The sequence below is a fragment of the Mytilus galloprovincialis genome, chromosome 13 (assembly GCF_965363235.1).
Source record: "Mytilus galloprovincialis chromosome 13, xbMytGall1.hap1.1, whole genome shotgun sequence".
In the NCBI taxonomy this organism is placed as follows: domain Eukaryota; kingdom Metazoa; phylum Mollusca; class Bivalvia; order Mytilida; family Mytilidae; genus Mytilus; species Mytilus galloprovincialis.
Window position 1 is genome coordinate 13,102,139 of NC_134850.1, and position 25,552 is coordinate 13,127,690.

The 25,552-nt window shown below is 32.8% G+C and overlaps 1 protein-coding gene across 1 annotated transcript; it reads right to left on the reverse strand.

The window, feature by feature from the left end:
- Positions 1-17,628: 17,628 nt before the first annotated feature.
- LOC143057404 (uncharacterized) lies at positions 17,629-20,458 on the reverse strand. Its single transcript, XM_076230707.1, has 5 exons — positions 20,354-20,458; positions 19,458-19,625; positions 19,078-19,236; positions 18,263-18,563; positions 17,629-17,633 (listed from the first exon to the last, which is right to left on the reverse strand). Exons 2-5 carry the CDS (start codon positions 19,623-19,625, stop codon positions 17,629-17,631), a joined length of 633 nt encoding a protein of 210 aa, XP_076086822.1. The 5' UTR covers positions 20,354-20,458.
- Positions 20,459-25,552: the final 5,094 nt, after the last annotated feature.

Here is a 25,552-nt window from a genome sequence, read left to right on the forward strand (position 1 = left end):
GAAGGGTACAAATCAATTATTAGAAAACAGGAAAATATGTGATGAAAAATGCAAAAAAAATCAAATAATACAATAAATGCATTTTGAAAGTTTCCAGTATAATTTAGAAAGTTACTTTACAAATGTGGACTTAATTTTCCAAATAGTGTTCTTTTAGGTATGTTGACTTTGTTTATCGTCAATATAAAAATATAGTATACTGTTGTTTCTCTCATCTGTTGATGCATATGCTAGAAAGATGTATTACCAGCCCTCGGTCAAAATCATTCATCATTCATCGAGACTTCGGCTCTGGGACTGATATTTAACCTAGTCGTGATAATACATCTGATATAAAAAATTCCATGCAATAATCTGATAATAGTATATGTATTATATAACATATATACACATACATATGAAGTCTGATTCATTACCTTCAGACACAACTTTCAATAGAAAATTTATTTACAGTATACATGGTTCATTACAGTTTCTTTTTTATCTATACAATAACAAAACGAATCTGTAAATTATTTTGTTTCAATTACAATGATCTTATCTTTCAGGGAATATACTGGTTATTTTAATAAAAATGTGGTTTTCTGTGTTCTGGTCAGTGATATATGCTTGTATGGTAGATTCAAACATGTAAACATATACTTTTCTTCATTCCTAGAAGGTTGCCGGTAGTAATAGATTAATAACACTGACAATATATATCTCTTTCAGATGATAAATACTTCTTTTTTTTTCTGGATTTGATTGCTGTTTAAATTTGATGTCTTAATTATAAGTGACGTAAAAATACCAATTTACTCATAAAGAAATTTTGCGTTGTATATAGAAATTATTTGTCCTACTTACATATAGATTTACAAAGCGGATTTTATAGTTCAAAATTATAATTGAAATTACTTGTACTGCATGAATTCATTCTTAGTTCTTTGGAAAGCGATCTATTGAGATTTAAACCTCTTATGATACGCATTTTATCCTTTGTAAGGAAAATCCATCATGAAAGATCGTTAAAATTGCATGTCCATGATGTACGAACTTATATTTACTCAAGATAATTGTTTTCCTTTAAAATCAAATCAGCTATAAATTGTACAGTATATTTCTGTTTTGTGATAATCATGTCCCTTGAAAAGAATTATAAGTAGTGTATGTACGTTTTATATACATAAACATTCTTACTGTCCGATCTTCTGCATGCAGAGACATTGCTGTTATTTTCTTTCTTATACGTTTCATCCTCATTTACTTCTCAAGTGTAACCTGTATGATGGGGATTATCTGTCGCTTTTGTGTTTTCTCTATTTAGCACAAAACTCGACTGTTTACTATATAAAAAAGAAGATGTGATATAACAACTCTTCACAAGAGATAAAATTACACAGAAATGATCAACATTAGGTCACCGTACGGTATTCAACAATGAGCAATGCTTATACTGCATAGTCAGATATACAGAGGTGCGAACGATACCAGAGGGACATTCAAACTCATAAATCGAAAATAAACTGACAACGTATGGCTAAAAAAGAAAAAGACAAAGACAGAGACAAACAGAAATACAATAGTTAACAATACACAACTTAGAAAAATAAAGACTAAGCAACACAAACCCCACCAAAAACCTAGGGTGTTCTCAGGTGCTTCGGATTGGCAAGCAGATCCTGCTCCACATGTGGATCCATCCTGTTGCTCATGTTAGCACCAACCCAGTAATAAGTCTAAATCGGTCACATTTTGGGAAAAAGGCGGGATTGTAGTTACTACATTCGGGACATATCCGCTATCATTGTGAAACGGATATTCCATAACGGTCAACGAACTCGTTTTATATACATAAAAAGTTGATGGTGTTCGTAAAATTTACGAAGGATTGATGTCAACTTTTCCACTTGAACTCTTGGCTTCCTTGTGAGCACCAACTCTCTTTCAAGGAAATCATGATAGGATATACAAGCCCTTAAATTATGCATCAACTGGGAGATATATACTACGTATGTAGGCGCTGTTTGAATATTGTTACATAGAAATGGAAAGTTCACAATTGTGAAGCTGAAATCATCTCTGTTGTCGTAAAGTTTGGTTTTCAACCGTCCCTCATTGTCAATTTCTAGATGTAAGTCAATAGATGCGTCCAACCTATTCACCAAATTTAGATTTTTTGTGTGAAAGAACATCATCTACATAGTGGAAAGTAAGGTTAAAGGATACTGCTAACTTCTTTTCTTTCTTCCTAAGAAGTTCCTATGAAGTCAGCCATATATGAATAAAGGAACAATTCGCCAGGAAGAGGATTCCGATTGAAATGCCGATTGCTGGATGAAAAACATATCCTCCAAACGTAACAAATATGTTGTGTATCAAAAAATCAAGCATCTTGCTAATATCAGTTTCAGAGAATTTTCTTTTTGAATCGGAGTGATTTTTTACAAAGTAGGATTTATCCCTCCCTAAGACAAGATACTGAATCTACGTTGTCCATTCTTGTTAGTGTGTCTTTTTGTACTGCTTGAATACTTTTGATGAATTTCTTCTTGATCAGTGAGATGGTTTAGATGAAAATATATTTTAAAACTATGGTTGTCAATGAAAAAACCAAACTTATCAACAAAAAAAAAAGAAGAAAAATTAAATTAGAGCTTAAGGATTTGTTTTTTACTCAATCGATTTATGAATTTGGAACAGCGGTTTACTACTGTTGCCTTTATTTAAAGGAACCAAGTTTTGCGATGTTTGCATTCCTATGAACACTTCTTCTCCAAGAAACTATGTAAGTAGTTCTCAACAATGCCTCTAAAATGATTAAACATAGGAAAAAGAATGTTGCTTAATATACTTTGTCTTTATTGTATTTGTAATGGTACAATGCATAACCAAGGGAGGAGTAAAAAAATTTAAGGAAACTTTTTTACTCCAGAAAACATATTTTTGACACACTTATTAAAGTTTCATGTTGTATCTGAGAATTATGTCGGACGTAAATATAAATCATCGACAATAGAAACGAAACGATCTTCATGTCAATCTATAACTAGTTAGTCAATTTTGTCTTGAACGGTCATTTTGATCTTTTGAAAAGTGTTAAAAATAAAATAGTAAGTCATGTTCGTCTTCAAGTCAATTTTCAGATTTATTGACAGCGGTAAGTTCAATAAAATATATATGTTAACATTATAAATATTGGTTTTGAATTTAGTTACTAGATCAGAAAAATGATTTGTTTCTCGCAGACAACGCAAAATAATATACATTAACTCGACACCTAATCTAAACACCCCTACATCAAAGTGGGACGACTAAACAGATTTCCTAATTTTGATAAAGGTAAAATACGTAGAATAAGAATTGTGCACTCTGGAAATGCCGGAAAATTAACTATGTGTATTACAGTTCCGATCAACTGTCATTAATTCATGTTCGTTTCACTTTACATATATCTGTATATAGAACACTGAAATTCAATATTGAAATATCAAGTATTAATACGTGTTTGTTTGCTTTTTTAATCAGCAATATGCACCATTTGTTTTGCTAAACAATGTATTTTATAACTTCTAGGCACACCTCCAGAGAAGCACAACTCCAGAGTCGTGCCTATTTGTAAATGTTTTACTTTTCAACAATTAAAGTAAACAATTAATCTAAAAACATGGGTGTATGATGCACAGTAAATCCAATGTATATCAATCACTATTTAAAAATACTACATTTCCAATACTTAATCAACAACCACGAGCACATTTATTACCTTGAATTAGGATAGAGCGAAGCAGTCCTCAGCTTTTTAGAAAGCTCAAACTTGTTTAGATTTTTTTCAAGTCCTCGTTTATCTTTTCATCATAGTAATGACAACATTGTAATTAACTTTAGATAAGTTTTTATACAAAGTCATGGTTATGTTACACCAGAGACATATAATGTATTATTATGCGTCTCTGGTTACACAATGTAATAAGATGTGAAAAATGTGTAAACTTGAAGAAAATGTCTTTTTTGTTCATTTACCATGTTACACAATATGAAAAAGAAGATGTGGTATAATTGCCAATGAGACAACTCTCCACCAGAGACCAAATGACACAGAAATTAACAACTATAGGTCACCGTACGGCCTTCACTGAACAACGAGCAAAGCCCATACCGTATAGTCAGCTATTAAAGGCCAAGAAATGACAATGTAAAACAATTTAACCGAGAAAACTAACGGCCTAATCCGAAAGGGCGAGTGCGTACCAGAGAAGCCACGAATACCAGTTTTATAGTTTTTGGTTTAATAAGCAAAATATCTTTCCGTATTACTATATTTTGTCCACCACGGAAAATAAAAACCTCATACCAAAGATCAGCGTAGGGTTGTTTCATTTACGGCGATAATTGACCAAAGAATATATTTTTGTACATAAAATGAACGAAAAACAAATATGTAACACATTAACAAACGACAACCACTCCTGACTTAGGACAGGAACATACATACAGATTATGGCGGGGTTAAACATGTTAGCGGGATCCCCCCTTAACCTGGGACATTGGTGTAACAGTACAATATAAGAACAAACTATAGTACTACAAATACAAGTGGACGAGGCCGGGCACTTGTACATCCCAACAACAAAAAGACACTAAGTACAGATCTGAGAGTACTCACAGTTACTGACATTATTTATAATATCTTCACTCTCCTAATGCTTATGATCTAGATCTAGTCGAAATAATGCAGCCAAAAAACTAAGATTCATAAAAGCGCATGGTAAATACTATATGTATAAGAACATATGGGCGGAGCTAATCATTCAATCATCTGTTGAAACCAAGTATCCAGCTGTTAATCTCTGATCACAAGAAAAAAATGCGTGGTCTTAATATCTCATAATGTTGCAATCAAAATTTGTATAATAATGGAGGTAAAAAAAAAAATTAAAACAGAAAAAGTTGTAGAGGTAATAAAATCTAAAGTAAAGACATATACAAACATGTATATACAATATAAATGTGTAAGAGTAGCTTAAACAAAATTTTGAAAGCCTCAGACAAATGTTCTTACTTAGGCAAAACTTTCTATGAAATTACCTTGATTATACCAAATTTCAACAAAACTTAGAATACTAATCAGCTCATTTTTAAACATATATAACTTTATTTCCTCTATTATAGAGATTTGGTGTACATGAAATATATAAATCAGAAAATTACAAAAAACAAAGAATTAAAGTCACCGTTTAAAGTTAATATAAGAATTTTTTTTTAGCACTGTCTATAATATAGGTAACGGACACATCTTCTATCGATTGTAGAAATCTCTGCAGATTGTTTCAACGTGACGAACACAAGTCTTAGAGAAAAAAGTTAATTCATCATTTTCTAATTCATATGACGTATTGCAAGAGAGAATTGTTGTTGTGAATTCATGTGCCGAAAGACTGTCCATAAAAACACTGAACTGAATGGGATTAATGTTAATAATGTCTTGCCATAGATCATCTCTTTTGTCTTGTATAAAATCACAGGATACCAGTAAGTGTTCAACGATATTCAAGAAGAACTTTCCACATTTGTCGCAAAGTAAATGTTCATCTTCGTATCGTACTATAGAACATAAGTCAATCACATACTTGGCGGAGACACGAAGTTCGGGAAACTGTTTCGCAATTGTCCATGCTTTATGCGGTTTGATTGCAGAATGAATATGTCTAAACATATAAAAGTCACTGAATTAAGGATGTACTTAGGTGAGGTTAAGTAAAAATTAAGAAATTAAGAAATTAAAATTGATACTATAAGCTGGTAGAACATCAATTAAGGATAAAGATAAGCTAAAAATATTGATAGGTCATGGACCTCCTTTTCGAGATATTTGAATTTTAAAATATTGCGGGAAAAGGCTGACTCGGACTTTTACCTTACATTTGCATTGGTATTATTTGGGTCTCAAAACAAAAGAAAGAAAATCATGAATCTTCTAAAATTTTGGTAAATGACCTTTCATGAGATATAGTCTTATATGAAAAAAATAAATGGGTGTTATGGGGCAAAATATTTTACATTGTATTGTATGGAAAAACACCAAGGAGTCCGAACATTTGAAACAAATTCCAAAGCCTCACCTAAGTACATCCTTAAAGTATATAACTATTCGTAAGTCTTATTTTAGTATTGGTATTGTCATTTGATAAAGTCATGCCGATTATAAGATGCACAGTCTTTTCTGCTTTAAAAATCTTTCTGTTTGAACCCGTTGACCTGGAAGTTATCAATTATTGGTACTATTAATTATTTGGAAAACAAAAGGGCCTGGAATGGAGTATTTTTTAATCAACAGCATTGTCCTATATTAGTTATAAATAAAGTTAAATTCTTTTATTCGCTGTTTTAGGTCATGCCGGCTAACAAATTGAAAACTGTACCTATACGCCTTATTCTAAGTCCAGATATTTAGTATTCGTATTGTCATCTTAGAAAGTCATACTGATTAAAATACTACAATATGGAACAATGTAACAATGATTGAATTTAGTAGTGTCAATTATTGGCAATATTAATTAATTATGTGGAAAACAAAAGCGTCTGGAGGGGTGTAATTTTTAATCTACACCATTGTTCTATATTAGCTATATATAAAGTTGAATTTTTTTATTTGTCGTTTTTACCCCATGACGGCTGACAAATTGGACCTCGTTATTTTAGTATTATAGATACTTTTTTTGTCGTTTTATTTGGACGATTTGATGATGTTGAGGAATATAGCTGTCGGTATAATTATGTTATAGAGTTTTGATACGTGTATCAATAACTTACCGTTGAATAAAAAGAAATAGTATGAAATAATTACATAAATAAGTACTTGTCCATCCACTAAGGAAGTTCATGATCAAAAAGGTTATAAGCCGTAAGTTTGCTCTTAAAAACCGGAATTCTTTTTAAATGCGTCATTGTTTAATGTTTTACAAGTGTTTTATTTACATTGTTCCCAACAGTAGCACATTATTGCTCCAATATCTTCTACTAAAACAGTTCTCATATTTTAATTCGAAACGACTTATTGCTAACAAATGTATACAATTACATTTTATAATCTAAAGTACTTCCTATCTTAAAACTCCAAATGGGAATTCCACAGGTTCCTCAGCAATGCTATATATTTCAGCCAAATCTCGCTTTATGATATTCAATGATCTTGACCTGCAGATTGTAACATTGATTTGACACTGAGGTAAACTTTTTAATAGCTTTTATCATTAGCTGAAACACTCTCTACTACCATCAACGGGTACATGCTTTGAAGACAGAGAAAGGCTTCAGGCTCTGCTCATTGTTGAAGACCTCCGGTAATCTATACAGTGGCTTACTGCTATGTCATTTGTTCTCTGGAAGAGAGTTGTCTCATTGGCAATCATATACCACATCTTTGTATTTTCATATTCAGTTATAATCAACACGGACATTAAAAGAATCAATAAATTCGACTAAGGTAATTGTATACAGGAAATATTTAGGAATAAAACGTTTATATGTCTTAAAAAACAAACTACTTCTAATTCTAAATAATTGGTTGACATATCCAGAGCAATCGGCAATCCTCGGGTTAATCCGCTGCACTCCAGAATCGGCAGAGTTGTGACGAATGCATTCAGAGAGCACATGATCCGTCTTGTCAACCATGTGATAATTGTGTTGCTTATATACGTGCAGGGTTAATTATAAAAGCTCTTCGAAAGCCACATTTTCTATATGTTTGACCTCTCATTTATTTAGAATTAGTAGTAGGTTTTTTAAAGACATATCAACGTTTTATTTCTAAATATTTCTTGTATACAATTACCTTAGTCGTCCAGGAACAGGCTAAGGGTCCCTGTTTACAAAATGAACCATCTATCCAGGGGAAATAGAAAGCAATGAAAATTTAGTCCACTTTATACCTTGTATTTACAATTAGTGTAAAAAATATATCCATATAATGTTAGAAGCATCTCACAGTTCTATACTGTAATTTCAAAATATTAAGTAAATAATAAGATACTCACACAAAAGATGTGCAATTACTACAATAAACATGAAAGGCTAATACTTTTTTTTTATCGTTTTTTTTTTTTTTTTTTTTTTATGTTTGTATAAATTGATAAAATCGATATTCTTTCTTATACGATAAACCATAAAAATGTTCTTTGACTCAAGCTTATACATACTATATTTACTGTCTAAATTTTCATTATAACCGACTCCAATTTTGTCTTATCAATGATGTCAACGCCTTTCAAAAGAAGAACAAATTTTAGATTATTTTTCAAGTTTTGTTTCCAGATCTGATAAAGTTAAATAAATATCTTGCGGTTGTCAAATTTTATTGAATTCCTAATTTCCCATATAGGTGTCCATTTGAAATATATGATAATTATGTTTAAAAAATTATCATATTTTAATTCTCTCGTGTTTTTACCTTAGTGAATGTCCTTTTTTAACAAAAGGATTATTTATTCCTATGTTTGAATTGATATTAAGTACATGTATTTCTTGGAGATTTGTTTTAATTAACTGTGATGTACTACAACAGAAAAACAAGTGTTGCAGCCAGGGTTTCTATACCACTGTCAATTCAAATGGCAAATGTGGCATTTTCCATTTGATGTCATCTTTTTTTTTATATCTTTCTTCAGTATCTAAAATATTGTGCATGGATCTCCATTGAAATTCTTTTTACTTTATTTTCAATTTTCAAATGTTCTAATCCCGACCATATATTTTCCCAATGTATATCTGTTCCAAATATTTCCTCCCACTTAATTTGACACGTTGGAGAGACATCTTTATTTAAAACCGTACGAATATATTTGAGTTTTAACTTTCATTGTTTGATTGTTTGGTTGTTTAAGTGACGGTTCTCAAGGTCATTTGATATCTTTAATTTATTTCCATGATGCAAATTCTGGTTTCCGCAAGACTTCAAAATTAGCACGAAATCTTTAGGAATTGCCTGTTTAATTTTTGAAAATTCGGAAATACAATTTCTCCTATCAATCAGCCTCCTATAAATTTCATTACAGCTAATAAAATCTGTAGTTTCTGAATTCCAAATGTCCTGAATATTTGTGATATCGCTTTTTAAAAAAGAAGAGTAGAACAATGGTTTATTTTTTAAACGAATAGAAGAGTTTCCAAATGTCCTCGTATTTAAAATATCACTTTTATTTGAAGGTGTATCAACATTTGGAACGCATCCTGACCACTTATTTTTAATTTTCTAATAAACTTGTGGTAGTTGGTTCATATCTAAACCATTTAAGCTTGATCATTTATATACAAAAAAGGCATCATTATATTTTTCATCAAATTTCCGGAGCCAATACTTACCGATCGCAATTCAGCTTTCCAATGGCTCCTGAATTAATCGATATACAAGTTTTGTTTGTTTACTTTTTATAAACGTATCTATACTTACCATTCCCATCCCCCTTTTGTTTCATTTAAACAGCAGACATTTCTATCTACCTGATACACTTTTCCGTCCCATATAAAGTTCCAAATTATACTATTTAGCTCTTTAGTATATTTATCCGGAATTCCTCATATTTCGATCTCGTAAGAACAGAGAGAAAGTATCATATTTTTTACTATAAGTGTTTTACCTTTAAATGTAAGTTTACTACTTTTTCATACGTGTATACAATTTTTAACTTTATCAATTATTTTTTTCCAAATATTATCGTCATCTATTTCATAACCATGACACATCCCTAATGTTTTAACATTACCTGTGATCCATTTGATTTTATCAAAGGAGTAGTTTCGGTAAGGGCCGAATTTGGCCTAAAATGTCAGGTACATCTGACGAAAGATTTTTGACACTTTTTAAACACTTAATTGTCTATTTCATTTGATTCAATTAGTTGATGTGAAAGATTTTGACTAATTTAGTCATTAAAAACGCTCCGATTCAAGCTCAAATATGAAAAATCTATCAAATATGCCAAAAAATGTCATTTTTCAGATGGTTTTTGTCGAAAACGGAAGTGGCCGCATCCGTGTTCATCCTCAACCTTTATATATGTTATTTATTATCATCAAATACAACTTACATTTCAATATGAAGAATGAACACAAATGCGGCCACTTTCATTCTAGACGGAAACCGTCTGAAATCTATGCTGAGTTCACACGTAATTCGAATTCGATTCGCATTAACTAATTCGAATTAGTTTAATTCTCATTAGAAACGTTTTACGTCCTAACGTCAATTCTAATTCGAATTTCAATGAGCGTCAAATTCGCTTTAAATACTGTCCAAACGACGTTAACTTTAATTCTTATTAGCAAAAGCGTATTTCTATTGCGAATTAGATAATTCGAATTAGCCAATTCGAATCAATTCGAATTAAAAAAGAAGAGTGTGTGAACGCTATTAGCGAATTCGATTCGCATTCGATTTGAATTCAATTCGAATTAAATGTACGTGTGAACGAGGCATAACTAAAATGTTAAAATTGTGAAGATTTCAGTAATTTAGCATGACTTAATGGTGCTTGTACCCGATACATGTGCATTGTATTGTCAAAAACGGCAAATAATTATGTAACAGAAGTATTCTACTTTCCAATAAATAGCTACAAGTTTTCATTTTAACATTTATGTAAAACTGCTATATTTTTGGGCCAAAAAGGGGTCTTACTGGGCCTACTCCTTTAGATGACTGGGAATTTTCAATGCCATTTGATCACTGCTTGTACATATTAGATAGGAATAAAAAAAAATCAATATTCAAATATATTAAGTATTTATGTTTATACCTGCATTTTAAAAACAACTTATAAACTATAGGTAATTGAAGCGGTTATACATTCGTTCCGTCCAATGGTATGTTTAATGTTTTTTTCTCTAATTTTTCCATGCTTTGAGGATGCGATAAAAACGATGATTTAGTTTTGTAAATTTACTATTTTGTTCCCACAATCAAGTTGTAGTCTTGCATATTAAATCATCATTGCATATATTCTGTTCCAATATTAAGTCAGCTTCATTATTTTTTTTCCTGTAGGGACATTTCAGCTTTCTATGATCAAATAATTACTATAAAAACGGCCAAGTATAGTCACATAATTAAAATCCCGAAGATGAGGCTCAGTAAGAGGGTATCAAAATTAATTGATTTGGACAATCTATATGCATTTTTTTTCTTATTGTCTCGACGTTAGCTGACCATTACAGTGTTGTTGTTTTTTTAAATCAATTGTCTTTCATCTTGTCAATATATTTCTACTTTTTGTCACTTTGAAGTAGACGAGAACAGTTCAACTATGCTCATTTTACGTGTAAGTATCCATATATTGAAATATGCTGTTTGTCAGACCGTATAAGTATACGCGTACGGTCCAGTACGAGATGACCATACTTCTTGTTGGATCATATGGGTTAAATTTAAACAAACATTTATCACAATCTTTATGTTTAGTTTTACGAATTGTTATTATTACAATTAGATGGATAAAATTAAAAAACAAACGAACAATTAAAATTCAACATTTGTTTTATTGTATATCCGAATCCTATTTTGGTACTCTCGCCCAAAGTGACACTTGCTACCACAAGTAACGTAATATTTTTTTTAACATTTACATGTTTGCAGATCATGCATATTCCTTTGCCTTTGCATTATTTTTTGTAAAGTTGCTAAATATTCTAAAACAATTGTCCTCCCACATTATGTTTACATCCGATATCTTCAAGTTCAGTGATCATAATTCAATTAATGTATTACTGATCGTAATGCTAAATACAAGAGATTAACATATTTAATTAGCGTGACTTTTTTGAATAGTTAAAATGTAAAGTTTTTATTTCAATTACAATTGAACTTTTTATATTAATTTGAGAGTTAAGTTATGTTGATCTGTTATACGCATTTGTATCTAATAAAATTGACCAACGACTTAATTTCAGTCAGACCGTACGTGTACGGTCCAAATACTCGTAGGTCTGGAACATATATACATATAATTCGTCTAAACATCAGCCCAATAATGTAAGATTTTTAATTTCCGTTAGCAAATTGTTTGTTCTTTCCTTGCCGGGATTCGCACTCATGCTACTGAGATATCGAGGCACCAAATCGCATCGCACTATCTCCGACGCACTAGACCACTCGACCACCTGGGCTACTAAAATTACAGCTTTCGGTGGCTCTAGTCAGTTTTTAATCTCGCGTCGTAACACAGTACATGATATATAAGGCATGAAGTTGGAATTGTTACAGATCAGCTGAACTATCTATTGTAAAGGATCCTACAAATTATTGTAAATGCAGTCACAGGCATAATTATATTATAAGTACGTCCGAACCAGTGACCACACTTCAACGGATTTTATCTATCGGATCATCAGCAGTGATGGTGATAAAAGGCTGACAATATATTCTGTACACATTATTCGTCTAAACATCAGCTCAACAATGTCAGATCTGTTAATTTGCGTAAGAATTACGCAAATTTTTTGTTCTTCTCTCGCTGGGATTTGAACTCATGCTACTGAGATATCGTGGCACCAAATCGTATAGCGCGTCAGACATAGTGCATAAGATATGCATACCATCTTGTCAAAAATACGGATTTCCTGTAAATTAAAAAGCTGTTTTAAAGAATATTTTAATTTTATTTATATATTTGTTTTTTTTTTATATTTCAGAACCTTGCTGCATCGGTATTGTGTATCATCGTGTTCTTTGATTCTCATAAAGTGGGTACGTAAGCAACAAGTAGATTCTTACATATATCTTTAGCCGATTTAAAATTCGACATGTTGATAAATTCTTGATAGACAATCAAATGTGTCCAGTTGTTTATTATCATGAATTGATTCTACTGATACTAGTATTTTTACTGTGTTCACCCTTACTTAATTACACTGGTCAAATTTGTTTATCCGTCTTTAGTCTTCATTAGTCCTCATTAAGAGCTGTTGCGAGATGACCATATCCTCAGTGTCCAATATCTTCTTGCTACAGTTCCATTAAGTTATGGGTAGCAGAAACTCTGCAGGGAACTGGTGTGAGATGATATCGAACACTCCTGGAGTACCAAAATGGGGATATACCTTTCCTATAGATTCTAAACAAGACAATGCTTAACTTTTAAGCAAACAACAATCCAAATGACTCAGTATAACAAAACCAATCAAGTCTATGTCATGAAATTAGCAATTAGGTGTCATGATTTCTATCATGTCTATTGTTCAACTCCTATTATGATGGACAATAAACATCAAAGACTAGAAGGACTTGTGGTGCCTCTGCATTGAATAAATTAAAAACAAAAATAACTCAACATTTCACATACAATCCTGTATATCACATTTTGGTACCACACGACTATAAACAGACAATGGGTGGGATGAGGTGGGATTAAAATAACTTCACTTGCAGGCTATAAACATACATTACAGTACAAACGTTGCCTATTCTGTCAAACGTTTGCCTCCTCATTGAGTGGATATCAAACAAATGAGACAGAATCACATGGACTTCCGCCTAAGTTAATTGGCCAATGAGGTTATGACCATATCCTCAGTGTCCAATATCTTCTTGCTACAGTTCCATTAAGTTATGGGTAGCAGAAACTCTACAGACTTCCTGAAGATGAAACCCAAAATCTCAAATACAGTATAATGCCTCTTCCCAAAACTCAAAATAAAACATATCTTCTTTCTTAATATTATTTATTACATAACAAGTGTTGTACAGATAACATAATTATATATTGCTCTTAGATTCACAATATGTATGCATGGGTATTTTATAAATTTAACAATAATAACTTGTGCAATTTCAATTATTCAAATAAAACTTATCAAAATGATAGTTACGATGAAAACATTTTTAATTACCAATGCAAGTACAATGAATATGGTGCAAATACTTCATTAAACTTCCTCAATCTTAGGGCTAGATCACAATTAAGATTACTTTTACTCTTTGTTAAAAACATGAACTAAACTAGAATAGTCAGCTTGTTCTTTAAATACAGTTTCAATATTTTCAGACCCATTTGCAACTTGAGATAATCTCAATGCAATACTGCCTGCATCAACTAATGTATGAATTCTACTATAGTACTCGGCACTTGTTCTGCCAAACCAACCAATATGTTTCATTGCCTGGTCTACATTTTCAGCTGCCCCTGATAAAGCCATGGTAACTGCACAACCTGATCGAAAGCTATGGGGGGTTTCTCCTTCATAAATTCCCAACAGTGATAAGTAATAACGCAATCTCTCATACATGACAGAGTAATTGACAGCCTTATCCAACACTCTGCCTTTTTCAGAAACTATTCTGAACAAATAACCTACTGACATATCAACTGTACTGACTTGGCAAAAATTAACATAATCAAGCAGACCTTGTACAGGACAAATAGACAAGTCATCACACTTTTTAATAACAAATGTATTACTCTTTCCCTTATCACCTCGGAGTGTCTTTCCAAACGTATGTTGAAAAACCAAGCCACTATTATCATTTAATACTTTTACCTCCTGAGCAACAACTAAAGAAAGGTCACTAGCCCTATCACCTGCAAAAAATTGTAGTTTCATCCAAGCTCTATCTCTATACAGAATATACCTCTCCCGTAATGACAGACCAGGACTTTTAATTTCCCTATCAATGTATGAACACATTGCCTTAATTTTTGATAAAAATATAGGCTTAGCTTGTTTTGGCAATACATGTGCACTGGCTTGTTCTTCCCTGATTAGTTTAAGATATTCTTTTACTATGGGGGCACAAGCAGGGTTACCAGACTTAGAAAAAATGTCCCAATATCTCCCAAAGCCATTATCATCAAATATATTAACCAATTGATTAATCACCCCTTCAACTGTACCGGAAGCCAGTCGTTTTGGACAAAAACAGTCAAACTCCCCCTTTTGGCCTAAATGTTTGCAATGAACACCGTGAATAGTAGTTTTTCCAGAAAAATCCTTCCAAATTAAAAATCTTCGAATATCATCAGGTGTACAAACTGACAAATGTTTGCAATCTAAATCTTGGAGAAATTGGAGAAAAGAACCTTGAAAACTTTTCTTCCTCTTGTGACCTGATGAACAAGTTATTCGTTTATCTAACTCGTCCATTCTTCCCTCAATTTTTTCCAAATCAATGTCACTATTTATCTGCAATGACAAATATAAGGTCCATTTTAGGTCAATGACAAAAAATTTAACAATTAAAAATTGAAAATATCTTAATAGGACTTATAACCTCAAAAGAAATACAATGCACATGCATTACCCAATAACAATATACATATTTTTCATAAATGAAAAGATTAGCAACACTGGTACATTAAAATTATACAAAAACATTCAATTCATTTTAAGTTCACTTGAAATATCCGTATTACAGATGTATTACTTCACATGAAATATAAACAAAAATAAGATCAAGAAAAAGAAACTCTGAATGCCCACAATGGCCATCTTAAACCAAATTCATCAACAACAAAGCCTTTCCTTGAAGGTGCTTTGACAACCCCTTTTTGACCCCTAGCTCCTAGAAGAATGGAGGTTGATGAACAACTAGTCAACATTGGCCACCACATAGGAACTGGATAAAGTTCAGGTACCACAACTGTGCAAGAAACTGACTGTTCCTTCAAAAAACATAGCAAAGGAAAAATCAATACATAGGGTGGATATACATACATATTAGATTCTGCCTTTAAATCTTGGGAAAACACATTAACACCAGAGGTTTCTGGTGTTAACCATGGGGTAAAATGTCTAAGTGGCCTACTGTCTACTGATTGCATTACATTCGAGTCTAAAGACATAAGATCAACAGTATGTGGACCAAATCGAGAATCAACTAAAACCCATGAAGCATTACTCAACATAGTATCAGCCGTGTTCAAAATTCTAGAAGGACCATCAGCCTTATTCAGTTCAGATGGAACAAAACTTAGATGCAAATCAACATTTTGCCCAGCGACCAACTGAAATATATCCTTCATAATACAATTCAAGGCCGGACATTTGCTCCCTTGACTATTCCAGGCTCCTATTACCGCCATGCTATCAGTTAATACATCAACCCGAGAGTCTAATAAAGATTTTCCCAAAGATTGCAATGCCTTCAAAATGGCTTCAGCCTCCTTTTCATGAATAGGTCTAGTATCATCAGCCAACCAATAATCACCCATAGTCAAATGGTTGTCACCTAAATTCACAAGTGCCCCATATCTATAACCTGAAGAGTCTGTAACCATGTCAATCTTATTATGAAATTCTGGTCTCCATTTTGAGAAGCCTTCCCATTTGTCCAAAAATTTCCAATATTCAATCTCCTCTTTAAGAGGTCCAAATACCCTAACAGGCCTACTACATTTAGTAAAAACAGAAATAGCAGCATTCACCTCCCTGCAAAAAAGCTTACAGCCAGGTACAGCTAATTGCATACTAATACACTTTCCAGAAAACCTTTGTAAAGTTCTCAAGTCTACCTCCTTAGAAGACAAAATAAATTCACGCAACTCAATAAATTTTTTCCGCTTATCCTCTGGTAAAATAAATGCTTGCTTTTCCGAATCAACGAAAAAACCAAGAAATTTCTTACAAAATTCTGGAACCAATGAACACTTCTTAAGCGAAAGAGTATACCCTAACCTTGTCAAAACCTCCAGCATAACATAAACCAACCTCCTACCTTCGAACTCTTTCTCCTCACTAGACTGCAATGGGCCCCCTCGAGTTACTGAAAACCTATCATCAATATATAATGTATTCAGTACATTTAATTTTCTTAAATATGATGTTACACACATCCCTATTGACTGGTATATGAATGGGCTTGCTTTCCAACCAAAGGGCAATGTTGTGTAAGTCATGTAAAATCCCCCAAACTGAATACCAAAATATGTAAATGAATGTTGACTAAGTTTAACATGGTCATAACCTGACTTTTCATCATATGTTACCATTAATGCATCTTTCTGTACTAATCTAGGAATATCTTTCAAAGTTTCAAGATGAAATGGTAAATCTTTCACCCACAAATTTAAAAAACGTTCATCATGGCATAAACGTGGCTTGCTGGGTTCGACTGTAAGTGGCATTACTATTCTAGGGGGTTCACATTCACCAACTGCTCCCAACAGCTTAACTGAACCCATAGCAATTTTCTCGCATAATTCTTTTGAAATAAAATCAACATGTTGCTTACAAATTTTTGAATTTTGAAAATATTGATTTGGAGGGATATCCGAATCATAGAAACGACCCTTAAAATTTCCTTTAAAGTATCTGAAAAAATCTGTAGCATCAACCCCATTTATAAGCCATTTTAGTATATCTTTATCATCTGTCCCTACTAGAATATCTTTCCAGTTAGACAAATGGTGATGAATCTGACCGCTTAGAAAAAGATCAGGATCACGCAAAGGAAAAGTCCCACTATCAAAATGAACACCACATGCACCATTCAGAACTTCTTCAGCCGAAGGAACGTGTGTTGTAAGTGAAGGAGTTTCACCTCCAAGTGTTACCCATGCTGGTTCTTGGCGTACTTGTACCTTTTCGGGATTAAAACCACTTTCCATTTCCCATTCTGGAACATGAATGTTGAATGAATTTAAACTTCCCAATGTATTACTATTCTGAAGAGAAAATAAAACTCTCTCTATATCCAAGAACCAACATAAGAGCACTTTAAGGAGAAACCCCTTCACCTACAATCCACGTGGAACATGTAGAACCACTAGGGTATCAGTGACCCTTGAATTGTAAATGAAGACATTTCAAATAGAGAAAAAATAAAATAAAATAAAAAACAAAATATTTCACAATAAATTAAAATTCCCCAATTAATTGAACATACAAATATACGAAAAACATTATTTTCCCTTTGCAGCCTTCATTTTGTCACAGTCTCTTATCTGATGACTTGTACTCTCGCAAAACAGACAAGCACCTCTCTGACGTATTCCAGAATTTCCAAAATTTCCAGAATTTCGGGGTCTACCCCTATAATTATTATTAAAGCCACCTGGATATGGCGGTTGCAAGTAAGGCATAGCATTGTATGGATACATACAAGGAGCCTGGTATGGCGGGTATAAATTATGCAATGGCGAATCTTCAGGTTTTGGAGTAGTATCCTTTTCAGGTTGCTTTTCCTTTAAACACTTCGACACAGCTTTTGTGATTGCATCCGCAACCTTACCACCCAGTACGGACAAACACAAAGAAGAGATATCTAATTTTAATTGATGTCGGTTTGCCTGACGTGTTAACTTTTCAAAGGTATCGGCATCATCATGATTAACCCGTCTTGCAGCTTTAGCAAGTTCCTCCAGAGTAAGTAATATGAGTGAATCACTAGGATTATCTTGCAGACAAAGTGTCCTCACCTTCTCCTTTAAGTTCTTAACAACTTCTTCTTTTGTAGTATTCTCTAAGTTAGCAATCCTGTCTTCCAAATCGTCCCTCTTCCTTTTATTTGTCCCATTGTTGTTGTTGTCACCACTACTCTGCACAATGTCACCACTCATCTGCACATTGACAGGATTAGCACTAGTAGTGGGAGTCTTAAAAACAGAAAACAAAATCGGTCTTAAAAACAGAAACAAAACCGGTATCATTATTAACACACATTACATAACACCAGTCAATGCCAGTGAATCACTATTAATATCAAAATTCTATGTAAATTACCACAGTGTTGTCAATATTTTCATTTATAAATATGAATAAACATATACTTGGATTCAACCAGTATGGATTACGTCACAGTAAGACAAGTAATTATGTATTAACCAACAAGACAATTTTATATTTTTATATGCTCGTTATGTGGTACAATTTGTTGCTCATAAGTGAAGGCCACACAAAGACCATAAATGATGGCATTGTCCAATTACTTCTTAGGTTATTATCTCATTGGCATACAATTTTAGAAATTCTCTAGTGCGATCATTGATTTGTCTTCTAAGCTTATCATCCTAGTCAATGTGCAGAATTGTATATGTAAAATTCAATAGATTTAATTTTATCTGCCAGCCAAGACATTACATTCAAAGTGCAGGACTAGAAATTACTTACTTGATCTTGTGACTGGGTTAAATCTTGTCCACTAGGTTGCCCATATTCATTTGCATACAGTATCAAACAATGTGTGGCCCACCTGGCTTCTTCAACTGTATTATCTCTATTGGCAAATTGAAGTAAATCTTGTAGTTCTGCACCAGTTAAATCCAGAACCTGATCAATAATTTAAAACAAAAAAAATGACAAATAAAACTCAACAGAGCTTTTGTTTTACTTCTTGTACTAGTTAGTAACCTTGCTAAATTTAAATAAAACTGGTTTATTTATAATGTATTACAAAACACTTGACTTGCATATGATTGTCTATAAATGGTTTTAAAATAGTAGCAAGATAAATCAAGTCAAACAATGAAATGATTAATAGTACTACAAACCTGTTGCCTCAGATCATCCATGGATAAATTATCCAATTTGTTGTCCTTTTGAAAACGGGCAAACTCCTTTAAGCCCTGTGGTTGTCCTCCTCTTATTCTCTTAATAGCTGCCACTAACCGTACCCCTTTTAATGAGTGCCTCCGTTTCAAACACGTGGGTAAAACCATCTGAAAATAAATACACAACTCTACACACTAGTCTAGACATCAAATGACCTTGCGCACCTGTTGAGGGAAATCCCCTTTTGGCATTTTTTAAAAACTATCTGAAGTACCACACATAATAAACGAACATAGGCAAATGTTATTTATCATTATAATCTTAAAGAAACAAACAACATTTTTAAAAGTGTCTATCATTTGATTATATAAATCAAATCTTATAAAATCTATGATAACACGTGTCGAGCGCACCTTTCGCCACGACGGGATTGTTGAAAATCTTTATACCTCATTAAATTTCGTGAGAAACTATGAAATGAACATATCTTATCAACCAGTTTAGAATATAAATACAATACAAATGTTAAAAAAAAAACATCGTCCTATAGATATAATTTATTTCGCACTCGACCTCGTGGTGTCGGACTTTCCGGCCAATCTAAAATTTATTATATCTCCTTGGCCCTGGTTATTTTTTCAAATTATACCTTATAACCCTTGTCATTATTCTTCAATTATATCTCAAAACCTCTTGCTTTATCAAAAAATAAATATTACCATCTCCAAATAAATCAAACCATCTCCTTGGCCCTCGCCATTTTTCCAGTATCATATCTCATGGCCTCTTGCCCATTTAAAAATGTATTATGTCTATTGCTATTCTCAAATTACATGACCTCTTGTCATTCTTATATCATATGGCCTCTTGCCATTTAAAATAAAAAAATATATACCTTTCCTATGAAGTATGTTGCCAACTTGGCCTGAGCAGTCAGGACACGGTCCGCTCTCTTCAGTGGATATTAAACAAATGAGACAGAATCACATGGACTTCCGCCTAAGTTAATTGGCCAATGAAGTTAACTAAATACCTGATATAAAATAAAAGTGAAAATAAAACACACCGAAAACTTGGAAAGAATACTGTATAATTTTAATTTCTATTATATACTTGTGATTGTACGCAAAAGCCTGGCCTTGCAGTCATAAAGAATGAAGTACGACTAGAGTTGACTTAGAAACCAACCAATCAAAATACTGGGTTTGGTGTTTCTATCACACATTTTGTACTCCTAGTATTGAGTGAAGTTTTATGGCCGTTGACCTTGTATTTATATGTGTGTTAAGTCAGGTATATGTTAAGTCAGGAATATGACAGTTGTTATCCATTCGTTTGATGTGTCTGAACTTTTGATTTTGCCATTTGATTGGGGACTTTCCTTTCTGAATTTTCCTTGAAGTTCAGTATTTTTGTGATTTTACTTTTTACAGAGTCAAGAAGCCTGAGAAATAAAAGAGCAGTGACGAATATTACATGGCAGTTAACATATTATTTCGGATACGGCCGAGCCAAAGCACTTCTAAACTATGGATGTTTTTGTGGATGGTATGGTAGTGGTACACCAGCAGATGGCGTTGATCAGTAAGTATGCATGACTAAGGTTGATTTTTTGGATGGTAAGGTAGTGGTACACCAGTTGATGGCGTTGATCAGTAAGTATGCATGACTAAGGTTGATTTTGTGAATGGTATGGTAGTGGTACACTAGTTGATGACGTTGATCAGTGAGCATGCATGACTAATGTTGATTTTTTGGATGGTAAGGTAGTGGTACACCAGTTGATGGCGTTGATCAGTAAGTATGCATGACTAAGGTTGATTTTATGGATGATACGGTAGTGGTACACCAGTTGATGGCGTTGATCAATAAGTATGCATGACTAAGGTTGATTTTGTGAATGGTATGGTAGTGGTACACTAGTTGATGACGTTGATCAGGGAGCGTGCATGACTAAGGTTGATTTTTTGGATGGTAAGGTAGTGGTACACCAGTTGATGGCGTTGATCAGTGAGCATGCATGACTAAGGTTGATTTTATGGATGATACGGTAGTGGTACACCAGTTGATGGCGTTGATCAGTAAGTATGCATAACTAAGGTTGATTTTGTGGATGATATTGTAGTGGTACACCAGTTGATGGCGTTGATTAGTAAGTATGCATGACTAAGGTAGAGTTTGGGGATGGTATGGTAGTTGCACACTAGTAGATGGCGTTGATCAGTAAGTATGCATGAATAATACCTGTATAAATAAAAGGAGTGGTGAGGTTTATGTAATGGATACATCATAAACGTACACTTACAATATATCAATATGTCAAGATATGAACGGTTCTCATTTTAGAAAACAATTTGATATTCCAATTGCACAGAAGACTATCCATAGTGCTACTATAGCCTCTCAACAAGTGGCAGGTGCTCTCCACTCCAAATTCTAATTTTCTTGGATTGTTAGTTTACCTACTAAAAGTTTTCTCCTGCCACTCCGGCTTCCTACATAAATAAAAAATGATCACCACGAATTAACACAATAGAGCTGAAAGTGCAGTTAAACACCAATTAATCAATCAATAAATTCATGGTGCTCAGTATTTGACAACAGGTTGAAACAACTTGAAAGAGACAGCACAATTCAAACACAAGTTGAATATATACGAATAAAAAATGCATATGTTCGCACTAATTGAAAGGCAGGAATACATACAAGCTAATAACGACCATAAAAGGTAGCAGCATTTTAAATTTAAGAAGATAGCATATAATTACAAAAATAAAAAAAATGCTAGATATATGTCACTGAGACAACAACCCATCAAAACAGAACACCAAGAATGAATCTCTAGGAGCCAAAAATAGTGTAGTTTCTGAATCGCTACGAGTTTAGGCAAGATAAATTTTTGTGAAAGTAAAACACTTCTGATACCTAGGACAACCACTTGGTGAGTGCATGGTTCCTAACTTGGGAAAGGCATATTGCCCTTTAGAGGATAACACTTTTTGTTCTTTCAAACTGCTTCGGTTTATTGCTGGTATCAAATTAATCAAAGAGCAACATTAATTATTAAGTAAACGTTTTCAATTTGACACGTCTATTTTAAATTTGAGTTCAGTTAAAGTTCGTATTGTGATTTATAGTATTGTATAGTTTTCCATTAATTTGTATGAACCTGCTTAAAAAAAATATGAAAAAATAAACACTTAATTTTTGCAGGTGTTGCAAAGACCACGATGATTGCTATGGTCATGTGGCTGAATGTTGGCCTAAAATTTGGCCATACTCATATGAACTTCAAAACGGAACAGTCAAATGTCAAGGTAAATTAAACAATTTCGCTGACAATAATAATAATGATATTAATGATAATAATTTAAAATAAAGGATAACTACTACTACTACTACTACTACTACTACTACTACTACTACTACTACTACTACTACTACTACTACTACTACTACTACTACTACTACTACTACCACTACTACTACTACTATGATAATGATAATGATAATGATAATGATAATGATAATGATAATGATAATAATAATAATGATAATAATAATGATATCTAGAATTGCCATTGCAAGCAATAGCGGATGTCACCCTGGTCCGTCAATTGCCACCAAGTGGCAGCCATTTCGATTTTTTTAACATTGCATTAGCATCTTTACTTCTAAATACATCACTCTGTGAATTTTCAGGCAGTTTTGAAAATTTTAACATTTGTACTGTTTCCATGGCAACAGCGGCCATTTTGAAAATTCCAAAGATGGATGGCAGATCCGCACATTCGATCATTTCGACAAAGTTTCATTCAATTTGAGAGACTTTCCGATTTTTTACATTCTTATTGTTTCCATGACAACGGCAGCCATCTTTGAAATGCCAACCCTCGACTGCACTTCTGCACATGGTCATTAACATTTTAGTATAGTTCCGTAACAATTGGTCAATCCAATTCAGAAAAATAGTTTTGACAAAAAAGTGTGAAATAATAATAATAAAAAAAAATATCGTACAATAACAATATGTCACCTAACCTCCATCAGGGTGACATTATAAAAAATGAATTTTTTTTTTAGCTAAATATTATCATATTTCATTATTTTTACAGATAGTCCCAGTTCCTGTAAGGGGAGAATATGTATGTGTGACAAAGTTTTTGTGGACTGTCTTAATAACAACAAGTATAATCCGGACAATCATGATATAGACAAATATATACATTGTCAGGAGAGATAATAAATTTAAAACATACATGTATATCTCTTTGTTAATTGCCTTATTTAAGTATTTTCACATAACATTGCATGACGGACACACGGATACACGGATACAAACTTGCAAAACATAAATGTGTTAAGGTCAAACTAAGTGTTTTCTTTGATGTGTGTCCACTCTTTTGCCAGTAGCTTTTACCTGGGATGAGACAAGGAATACAACCAATAAATATACTCAGAATTTCGTGTTGAAAATGAAAATACAAAAACAAATATTTTTGAAAAGCACATTTTAACTTTGTGTTACACCACTGTCATATGTCAGAAGATGTGATAAATGTTAAGAAGATGTGATATGATTGTCATTAAAACGACTCTCACCCAGCTGAGACCAAATGACGTAGAAGTTCGCAACATACATGTTTAATCTTGTCATAATTTTAATTGAGGCTGCAATCCGACGATTGTTGTTCATTGCTGTCTGTCATAACTACTGTTGAAGTATAAATCAAATTGTTAGTATATATATAAAATAAGATATGGTTTGATTGCCAATGAGGCAACTCTCCACAAGAGACCAAATGACACAGAAATTAACAACTATAGGTCACCGAACGGTCTTCAATAATGAGCAAAGCCCAAAGCTTCTCTTTTGAATTGTTTTAAATTTTTGCATCCATTATACTCTTATAAAGCATAGCTTTTTTGAACGGCTGAAAACAGAACAGTGACCGGGAATTATTCACAGCTTTGTCCTCTGGTCTTCATAGTCATAGATAGATGTCTGATGGCAATACTATCTCATTCGTCGACCTATTGAACAAGATGTATTTTGATGTTAAAAGTACTTTAAAACTTGGTTAAGTAGATTATTGTTATCGCGCGGATCAATGTAATAATTATTGATATTAGCATTTTTTAACCAAATTAACTTCAGCATATGCTAAATTGAATGAAACATGTGCTGAATTATACAGCGTATACAGAACTATAGAAACGATAAACGCGGAATCAATGTCAAAATATTGAATTAAGCGTATGTCAAAAAAAGATTGGACGCAAATTACTTTACTCTGATGATATTGAATAAGCAATATAATTTTGCTATCCATTGTTGTGTTTCTATTTGATGAGCTGGCACTTATATAGAAAAAGCTATTCTAAATTTCTCTTTTTATGATATTGGGATTTAAAAAAAAAAATTTTGTTGTCATAATTAGGTCAGAGTTTTTTTTTTTAAAGATGCGGATACAGTCAACAACTGTAAGATCATGGATTGTAGTTCTTTAAAAGTTTATATCTAAATATTATTCCAAGAACTTTACCCATAATTGCTCAACTAGAACGACTCAAAATCTATCAGTAATTTTTATGATTGGACTTTTCAAACTATAAATTATCAATCTATTCAGACGTTGCAGAAAAAAGTTCTAGGAACAGTATTTACCAATCGACAATCATCGGATGAATCCGCTACTCTCCTTAGATGAACGCACGGAATCAGCCGAGTTGTCACGAATGAGTATTATACTTGACATTTCATAGTCTAGATCCACAACTTCCGTAAAAACCGCCAATCTGAATAAAACCTACATTCGACATGTAACTTCTTATGCTTGAATTCAAATTTGTAGAAAACTTATTCAGAGATTACAGAAATCAATTGTTACAAACAGAAATGTTAAAGCCATTTTCTACCAGTATTTTTGACTAAGTGGACAGAAATTACAGAAATCAATTGTTACAAACAAGAATGTTAAAACCATTTTCTACTTGTATGTCCGTTGACAACAACTCTTCCGAAATTCAGTCAACCGGAACTAAGCGTAAATACGATCTGTAACTTCTTATGACAAAATGACTTAAGCATTTC